Raw genomic sequence first — 9,420 nt, forward strand, 5'->3', positions numbered from 1 at the left:
AAGGTTTGCACGCGGTAAGTGCGTTTCACTGTAGGGGGCAGCATTGAGCTTATAGGATGAGTCCCAACAAACTGCATGTGTTGGACATGTCGCTAACAGTGAGAAATCATTTTGGATATACAGTGGATATACGTTTTGAGCCACTCCTTATTTAACAAATAACCTCTATATTTTAGGATAGATGGTAGGTCCTTAGGGGGGTCACAGTTATGATCGATATATTGGTATCGATCGAGCCACCAATTTTTTGTTATTATTGGATTGATGCTAGTGCGATATTATCCATATTTTGTTTCTTTTTAATATTTTCTTGGGACCATTTTGCCTTTATTTGACTTGCAGCGTTAGTGGAGACAGACAGAAAGCTTGGGGGGGGGGGGGGGGGGGGGGGTTTGACACGCAGCAAAGGGTCACAGGTCAGATTCAAACCTGGGCCACTGCCTTCTGGCCTGCTCGCCCAGTGAGCTAACCTGAAACATTTCTGTCTTTTAACTTTAGCATGCAGTTGTGTGAATTAATTCTTTATTTTTTTTTAAACTAAAAATATACTTGAAACATCCATTATTTAAAAAAAACAATTGTCTGAGTCTTTTTGTGTTGATTGTCAGTTCTATTTTATTTATTGCCTATAGCACATTTAACCAACATAAGCTGTCTGATTATGAATTTATATACACATGCCTGTAATGAGGATCCCCGGGGAAAAAAACTTTACAGTTGTGTACTTTGACATTACAATGCGCATGCGTTTTACGACCACAGTTTATTGTTATGGTTTTGTCCACTCCTTTCATTTTCATCCCGCCGGGTGGCAAGGGGTAAAATCGGAAGAGTGATGTAAACATTCCTTTACTGGGATTCCTGTATGATAATCCTATTATTGCCCCCCCAAAAATGAATAAAAACACGTGGAGACAGGCTTTTAACTTAGTCTCTGGACTCTAACCAATAAGACAACAGGCAGATGGATACATGTCTTTTATGGCTATCATTAAATTTTATTCGAATTGTATGGGAATGCCAAAAGAAGTAGCGAGTCAAGTATCTGCACCCAGTACCTACCACGCAGGCGCAGTGCTGTGAGTTCGACTACTTCCTGGCGTCTCGAGAGTAGCCCGGGCTCTGCTGACGTTGAAGGTTAAAAGCTTCAAGTTTCAGTCTTGAGTGTGCAGGTTTTCTGTCTTTAAAGTAGGATGCAGTCAGCGGGAAAACTCATGAAGGTTTTCATAACGAGGCGCATCCCGCAAGAGGGGCTGAAGATCCTGTCAGCGGCTGGAGTGTACGAAGTTTTTTTGTGTGTGAATGAACAGCAAGCTGTCCTTAACAGTGTTGTGCAGATCGGCTCATGCACGCTGTGATTCATGTTTATACACTCGTGTTGCCACACCATTACTCGCAGTTTTCTCTGCTTGCACAAGCTAGCCTACACGTTTGAATGACATGCTACTTCATGCATCTCGTTCTTGTCGTGTCTCGTTGGAAGCAGGTGTGAGGTGTCTCAGTGGGACTCCGATGAGCCTGTTCCTAGGGCAGAGCTTCTCAAAGGTATTCAGGGGGCTCACGGTCTTCTGTGCCTGCTGTCGGACAAGATCGATGCTGAGGTCCTGGAGGCTGCAGGTACGCACTGCCCTCAGGTGGGAGGGTGACCAGATCTAAGCAGACTAAATAAACAGTATGAGTGTGGGTGATTTTTTTAAATAACGCTTTTGATATATTTATCACCAGAAATAATAGTTTTTCCTATCTCCCTCTTTCTGCTAATCACCTCATGTGTGTTTTCCTAACTTTCATTCCCTGGGAGACAGTGGGGGGCAGGGGATATAAATGCTGTGCATTCCCACATAAAGTGGGACACTTGATTACCCTGTGTAGTACTGATTTGGATCTGTCTGTCAGGGTCTGTAGCACACTGGAATGGACGGGAGGCCAACTTTAACATGGGGGGGGGGGGGGGGGTAGATTCCAACACGCTATACAAGATCAGATAAATGTTTTTAAAAGTTAAAACTAGCTGCTCAAGCACCTGTTTTTGGTTTCAAAGAGTTGCTGGAAGTCTGAGCTGGAAAGGCCTGTCCATTCAGCCACCCCCACCAGGGGGGACAGTGACTTTATTTATCAGGCCTTGAACCCCTAAGGTCTGTCCCATAATCACTGTTAATCATTCCAGCTTGTATTGTCTAGATGAAGATGGCCATTTTGTTGCTTTTAACCTCGGGATTTGATTACATTTATTGACAGCTACGTGACTGCTTAGCTGTTTTGTCTTTGATTTCAGGGCCGAACTTGAAAGTGATCAGGCACGCTGTCTGTGGATTCGACCACCTAGCCATCGATGAGATCAAAAAACGGTGAACCAACTGAACTTCACTTTAACAATAACAGGACACACTATATGCCTCCTCAGTTATACCTATGTTTTGTTTTCAACAGTGGTATTCGTGTTGGATACACCCCGGATGTCCTGACTGATGCCACAGCGGAGCTGACTGTGGCTCTGCTGCTGGCCACCGCTCGCAGATTACCAGAGGGAGTGGAGGAGGTGAAAAAGTCAGTCTCACCTGGTTACACATTTATACTAAAGAGGGAAAATCGTATTATTGTTTCTCTAACCTTTCAGCTCAAATTGCTGATATTAGTTATACAGTGATCACACTTTTCTTCCCGTAAGTGGTGGCTGGAGCTCATGGAAAACCTCTCCTGGCTGTGTGGTTTACGGTCTTTCTGGCAGCACTGTTAGGAGTCCATTGGACTGGGACGCATAGGTTGACTTTACTAGCTTCATAACCATATCTAATTTGCAAGTCTGATCAGATTTTCCTCCTAGCATTTAAGACTTGATGGTAGTTGAATAACTGCTTGTGTTCGCGTGCAGGCATGGCCATAGCTCAGAGACTCATGCCATTCGGAGTAAAGAGACTTCTGTACTCTGGGAGAACAGCCAAGCCGCACGCTGCTGAAGTGAACGGAGAGTTTGGTAAGGAATGAATAGAGAAATGCCCACAGCGAGAGGGGGATGAGAAAGCACAGCAGGGTAGAAAGGGGAGGGCAGTAGTTGTAAACCTAATTTAACCTTGTTTCCAAAGGCATGTGGACACAAAATGTAAATTATGCAGAATGCAATGTGTTGCACATCAGTTAAACCCCACATTTAACTGTAAATGGCTGGATTGAAACAAAGAAACTGCAGTGAAGATGGCATCTGAGCTCTTGTGCAAATTTACACACAAGGCCTGTCCAAAGGTTTTATTCCTGGCAATTAATGAGATAGATTTAATACGTGGTAGATTTAATGGATGGATATATGGAATAGAATAGAATAGAAAAATAAAGATCAAATCACAGTACTCTCAAGTTGCTGAAGGGATTAAATAAATTAGGATAACACCATCTTACATCATCACTAACACATCCAAGCCTTGGTATTTCCATCATCTTTAGATGTGACAATAAGTGTAACATCTTTACTTCTACTGCAGATTTCTGTCTGTGATAAATGCAGCGCTGCCCAAGGGCCCAGAGACACGATTATTGTACTTTTAATGTTTTGTATGTAGTGTTTACAGAGTGATGAACCTCTCTGTCTCAGTTTTACTCACATCCTCTTTTTATACCCAGTCAGGCCTTTTGTTCCTCTCCTTTTAAAGGCGATGCTGGCACTGGAAGCAAACACTTACAAAAAACAGGATATGTGTTCTCATATAGGGTTTAGAAAATTGCTTTATATCCTTAATTACATTGTACATAACAACTTTTGGAGGAGTACATTCACATTTATATTGCAAAAAAATGGGTTTTGGGAAAGACGTTCGTTCAAAACAATAATGAAGTGATGTGGATGAAAAGAATAAGTCACGGTCGGGTACATGATCAGTGTTGGCTTCATAGTTTCATAGTGGATATTTTATTGATTGTTAATCTACGTGTTTGTCCTGTGTCACCTCTTCTGTTGATCAGTTCCCCTGGACACACTTGTGTCTGAGAGCGACTTCATTGTTGTTTCCTGCTCCCTGACACCAGAAACCCAGGGCTTGTGCGACAAGAGTTTCTTCAGCAAGATGAAACCCACTGCAGTCTTCATCAATACTAGCAGGTAGACCAGTGTGTCTAAAGGAGGTAGAGGATCGGACTGTGACAATAATCCGTGCCCTTGTACTTTTTTAATAACAATAAATCCCCATCATCATACAGTGAATTATTTGATTTAGGGGGGCTGTTGTGAATCAGGAGCATCTATATGAGGCACTGAGCAGTGGACAGATAGCCGCAGCTGGACTGGATGTCACAACACCTGAGCCACTTCCAACAAACCACCAGCTTCTCACGCTAAAGAACTGCGGTGAGCAGAAAGTTTGTTCCCTGCGTAGATGTCTGCTTCTGACCTCTAATGTTTAATTTACTGTTTAAAAAAATATTTTCTGTCCCGTTTTTATCCCATGCAGTGGTGTTACCTCACATTGGCAGTGCCACGTACTCCACGAGAGGCGTCATGTCGGCGTTGGCAGCGCGAAACCTGCTGGGTGGTCTGCAGGGCACAGACATGCCCAGTGAACTCACCCTCTAAGAACCTCAAAGTGAGCCGCTGTGCCTCTTCTGCTGACAGCAGAAAACAATAATGAAGTGATGTGGATGAAAAGAATAGTAAGAATGTAGTTCAGTCACGGTCGGGTACATGATCAGTGTTGGCTTCATAGTTTCACTTTAATCTGACATTTTTGACACTGATAGCACTTGTTATATTCATTGTGCATTTTTGAGGAAGGAAATGATCGGTGCATTTTTGTGAAATATATTCAAGTACTTTAAAAATGGCCTAAATAACAAACCATTGGCCCTCGTTAACCCTAAAACTTCTCAAAATACACTATAATGTATTATTAAAACTCATCTCCCCCATTTTAAAATGCAATATCTACCATGATGAACTTCCTTATCTGCACTTTCTCTGCTAATACTTCATGTCTCCCGTTACTGAAACAGCATAACACTCCAGTTTTTGTAATGAAATATGATTTTTCTGAAGAATAAAAAGCCAACTTTTATGCAGAAAAGTGTGTAATTTTGTATTATCTCATGATAAAAAATAGATTAGTGATCTATAAAAATGACCAAATGAATCATTTATTCTCATTAACTTGTAGCACAGCAGCAATTTAAACCATCGTCAGTTCATTTGCATCAGTTTGGATACATTTTATTGACTTAATTTAATTAAATAGTAATAAATAACAGTCCATATTTAGAGCAAAGTGCCTGCCAAAGACTGGTCATCTTTCCAGTTTAAGCAGGTGTTCTTCGAGTGCTTATACAGGTGGGAGGACTGGCTGAAGCGCTTGCCACACTTGGGACAGGGGTAGGGCTTTTCTCCTGTGTGGACACGAATATGCTTCTTGCAGTCAGTCAAGTTCATGAAGGTTTTACAGCAGATTTTGCAGGCATATTTTTTCTCCCCTTCCACCAGTAGCACGTGGTCCTCAGCAGCTGCTTTCTTGCACTTGGAGAGGACATCCTCTGAAGCTCTTGTCAGAGGTGGCCGATCGGCGACGTCCCCCCCAGAGCCATGGGAAAGTTCTGTGCCAGCTTCTGATCCAGGTTGCGTTTTGGGGGCAATTCGACGGAAGGTTGTTGCTCCTGAGCTTTTCCCTGCCCTCGAGGGTTGGACGACAGGGGCTCCCACACTGAGTGGTGGTCTGACGGTGCTCAGGAACCCTGTTAGAGAGCTCTGGGTGGGCTGGAGGATGATGGTGTCACTAAATCCTGGGCTCTGAGTTGGGAGAAGCTGCTGCAAGGGGACCGAGGTGACGGGAAAGATAAGTGAAGATGAAGAGTCTGAAGACTGAGCAGTTGAGGTGTTTGCCTCGTCTGACTTTTGATCCTGCTCACCTGCATCTACCAGAGCTGGAGGAGCTTCGCTGGCGGCGGCGGCAGCAGCTGTGGCAGCAGCCGTGAGGCTGGCTAGACTGTCATCTTCTTCCAGAGCTCCCATGACGCTTTCAGTGCCGGGATTGAGGAAGCAGGAAAAGGCCAGGTCTGACAGGCTGTCCAGGCCCTCACCATCCGCCGAGTCCTCATCCAAATCTCCAGTTTCTTCCTGCTCCTCGGTGCGAAGATCTGTGCACAGCTCTGACTGTAAAGAGCCAACATTACATGTTGCTGGGCTGGCTGCGGCCATCTTCTCGCCACTGAGTTGTGCATTCAAATTATCTGTGCAGGCTTCAAGTGGAGATGGAGGAGAATTACTGGTTAACAAATCTGGAGAATATGAGCTTAGATTTTCTTTTTTCACCTCAATCACTGCCATCTGAGGCTTGTCTCCCTCTTCCTCTCCCACCTTTACCTTGACCACACCGTCTCCATCTGTATGTTCACCCTTCTCCCACACACCTCCTATGCTGCTATCCGACTGGCTCGGCAGCTGGATTTCCTCTAATTCTCCCTTGGGTGCTTTGTACTTCTTCTCCTCATCATCACCTTGGTTTTCCCAGAGTGTGTCCGTGATCTGCAGGCAACCTGAAGACAACAGAGCTTCTCCTCTCTCCTCATGGCTCACACAGCTCCTGGTAACAATAGGCAAACACTCCTTATAGTTTTCTCCAGGAAGTCTGCAGGTTTTCTTTCTGTCACTGAGCCTGTCCTCATGCAGCTTTCTCTTATGCCCCACTATCACCACACAGTCTTCATCCCCACCAGACTGACTCACCTCCTCTCCCATTTCCTCTTTATCGAGATCCTCTTCCAGCCCTGATCTGACCCGTTGCTGTGAACTGCCTGCTACCTGCGAAGATGGACTTTCCTGCTCCTGCTGCTGCACAGACCTCCAACCTTTAGGCGCAGAGGCAGGGAAGTTTTTCCTGGACAGGTGTATCTTGCAGGCCTTGACCACGGCGTTGAGGTGCAGGTGCGATGCCGCCAGTAACACATCCATCACATTGGAGGTCCCTAGGGACAGAGTGGAGGTGTAAATCATATCGAGCAGGGTGGAGAAAGACTCTGGGGTCACCACCTCCGGATCGAGCTCTATCACATTGGGACCATCTCGACACCTGTCAGCCCCTGAACCTCCAGCCTCATCTGCAGTGTCGCTGGAGGTGAGGAGAGCCCTGAAGTGAGAACTGCATGCTGCCAGGATGGAGCGGTGAGCCTGAAAGGTCTGACCTCCAACCACCACTACACAGTCACACAGCTGAGCTTGGAGGCGCTGGTGGTTGAGCTGCTTGAAAATATGCTGGAAGTGACTTGGAAAGTTCATCACGGCCAGTGGAGCTGGTTATTAAACACTAAGGATGTCAGATTATCATCGAGAATCCATCGGGCCGGTCGATCGATAAGAAACCGAGCTTATCTCCTCATCCGCTGCGAACAGCCTCTTGGAGCACAGCTCCAGTGTTTAGCAGCGTTATTGTCTGATTCACCGGCTTTTCTAGAGATGCTCTGGAGTATGGGCGGGCCTGGTCCAACGGTAACACGGAGGAACGCGAAGGATCCCGCGTGCGCACAGCTGATGCTCTCCTCACCAAAACGAACGTCAAACTGCAGGCGTGATCACCCTTACGCGGTTGGTAAGCCACAGAGCTCACACACAATAGCCCGGTTTAGCGTCCATTGCTGACGCCTCCATCACTTGCAGTCTCACTAGTCCGCAGACTTACGTAGCAGCGCCCCCACATGGTACGATATAGGAAGTGCGGGCACAAACCAGCCAAAATATTTGATCACAAATTTGTTTTTGTTTTTAAATTGTAGCAACAACACAGCAGTAATTTATCTTCAGAGAGCCAGAAATAGTTGTATATTATCTATAGTTTTATACTACATACATATTAGTGCTACTAATACGTGCTGTGTATTAAGTATATCTCTCAAATATTAGTTGCTGAAGAAACACTTTTACACTGGCAACATAAACATGGATTGACTTTATTATGACATCTGGAAGAAACTATTAAAGACAAAACATGTATAAACAAAGAGTGACAATGTGTTTTAATAATAATAGTTAAAAAAGAAAAAAGTTTACAAAATGAAACAAAACTGAATGTGTGTGAGCCGGTTTCTCCACTGCAGTGATGGACAAACGCTGGTAATTTTCCGCTGTGATTTTGTAATGGAACCAGCCGTCTGCTTCTGGAGATCCATGCCGTCTCTGATGCAATCAGCTCTCTGTGAATGGATGGAGGAGGAGGAGACCAGTTGCTCCACTCATATGCTGTCCAGCTTCTTTAACACATACGGCGCTGTAAACACAGACAAACGTCATATTAGCTCCACCAGCACCAGTCCAAATAGATACACAGCTCTCAGGTACAGATGAACAGACACGGTCTTACCTGCTACAGGTAAAGAAATTCTTATAGGAAGAGAACAGGAAAGACAGATGCACTCACCAACACTAACATATACAGCTCTGTGCACAAGTATTGAGTGACTAATCCAAATTTGGCATTTTGTGTTCAAATAATTGTCAGTATTTACAGAGGAGGTCAGGAGCTACACAAGTGACATCTGTAAAACACGGTGGAGGCTTTCAAACTCATTAGAATTGAACAAACTGTGTTTTTCTGTTATATACCCCGTTTCTATGTATGGTTCCACATGTTTCATTAAATCACAGCACAATTTCCCCCATTTGCCTAGCAATACATAAAGAATAAATGATGACCCTACACTTTTCCACAGTACTGTGTATCAAGCTCAGTACTCCCTGGCACGTGAGGTGTATGTGATTTATAAATACTGTAAACCACAACATAATAAACCTGATTGGGGCAACATTTTGATGTGCTCGGGTTACTTCACATGCATGATTATTACAAAGAGAAGGTGAGCAAATGACACAGTTTACTGATAATGAGCTGCATTAAATACCCGTGAGCGGTCTACTCAGCTAACTTTCAATGTCATCTGACGCTACTCACTGGCTCTAAGCAGAGCGACGTAAATAAGGAAGTTTCGTAAAGACAAGATGACATCTTGTCGCATTTTCTTCTTCATCTCCTCCGGGTCCATTTTGGGTCCCAGCCCTTCCAGTTTAAACATTGCTGCTGTAATTCTACTCGGTCCGGTTCGCCTGAAAAATTCACAGTTTTCAGGCGCATGGACGAATTAGCTAAACCGGAAATACGCAACACCGGAAATTACGACGAAATACGGTGCCTACACAGGGACAAACCATACAAAGGAAGCAGAATGCGAACGTGTATAGTGGCGCCTTTATTAGACTTTAGCAGTTTATCGTATATTTAGTTAAAATTGGAATAGTTTAGTTATTTTAGTTATTTCTAATTATGTTTTATTTATTATATTATTCTTATGTATGCTCTGCTGGATACTTAAAATAGTCTTATCCAGTGCAATGCAGAAGAATTAATACTCCTCAGGAAATTGTCTTTCTGCTAAAACATAATAGAATCATGTTAAGAAAAG

At 44.1% G+C, this 9,420-nt stretch overlaps 3 protein-coding genes across 3 annotated transcripts; 1 reads left to right on the forward strand and 2 right to left on the reverse strand.

Moving 5' to 3' along the window:
- The first annotated feature begins 1,045 nt into the window (after positions 1-1,045).
- On the forward strand, positions 1,046-5,048 carry grhpra (glyoxylate reductase/hydroxypyruvate reductase a). Its single transcript, XM_085173512.1, is given in 10 exon segments — positions 1,046-1,279; positions 1,487-1,617; positions 2,276-2,348; positions 2,431-2,547; positions 2,669-2,735; positions 2,738-2,762; positions 2,873-2,974; positions 3,955-4,090; positions 4,206-4,336; positions 4,440-5,048. Coding segments are annotated over 10 exon segments (990 nt in total). The 5' UTR covers positions 1,046-1,193; the 3' UTR covers positions 4,562-5,048.
- Positions 5,049-5,094: 46 nt separating this feature from the next.
- LOC146524592 (zinc finger and BTB domain-containing protein 5-like) lies at positions 5,095-7,776 on the reverse strand. Its single transcript, XM_085173355.1, has one exon. It carries the CDS (start codon positions 7,244-7,246, stop codon positions 5,237-5,239), a length of 2,010 nt encoding a protein of 669 aa, XP_085029481.1. The 5' UTR covers positions 7,247-7,776; the 3' UTR covers positions 5,095-5,236.
- Positions 7,777-7,893: 117 nt separating this feature from the next.
- Positions 7,894-9,137, reverse strand: tomm5 (translocase of outer mitochondrial membrane 5 homolog (yeast)). Its single transcript, XM_085173567.1, has 2 exons — positions 8,913-9,137; positions 7,894-8,231 (listed from the first exon to the last, which is right to left on the reverse strand). Exons 1-2 carry the CDS (start codon positions 9,031-9,033, stop codon positions 8,197-8,199), a joined length of 156 nt encoding a protein of 51 aa, XP_085029693.1. The 5' UTR covers positions 9,034-9,137; the 3' UTR covers positions 7,894-8,196.
- Positions 9,138-9,420: the final 283 nt, after the last annotated feature.

Source organism: Neolamprologus multifasciatus, chromosome 2 (assembly GCF_963576455.1).
Source record: "Neolamprologus multifasciatus chromosome 2, fNeoMul1.2, whole genome shotgun sequence".
NCBI classification, from domain to species: Eukaryota; Metazoa; Chordata; class Actinopteri; order Cichliformes; family Cichlidae; genus Neolamprologus; species Neolamprologus multifasciatus.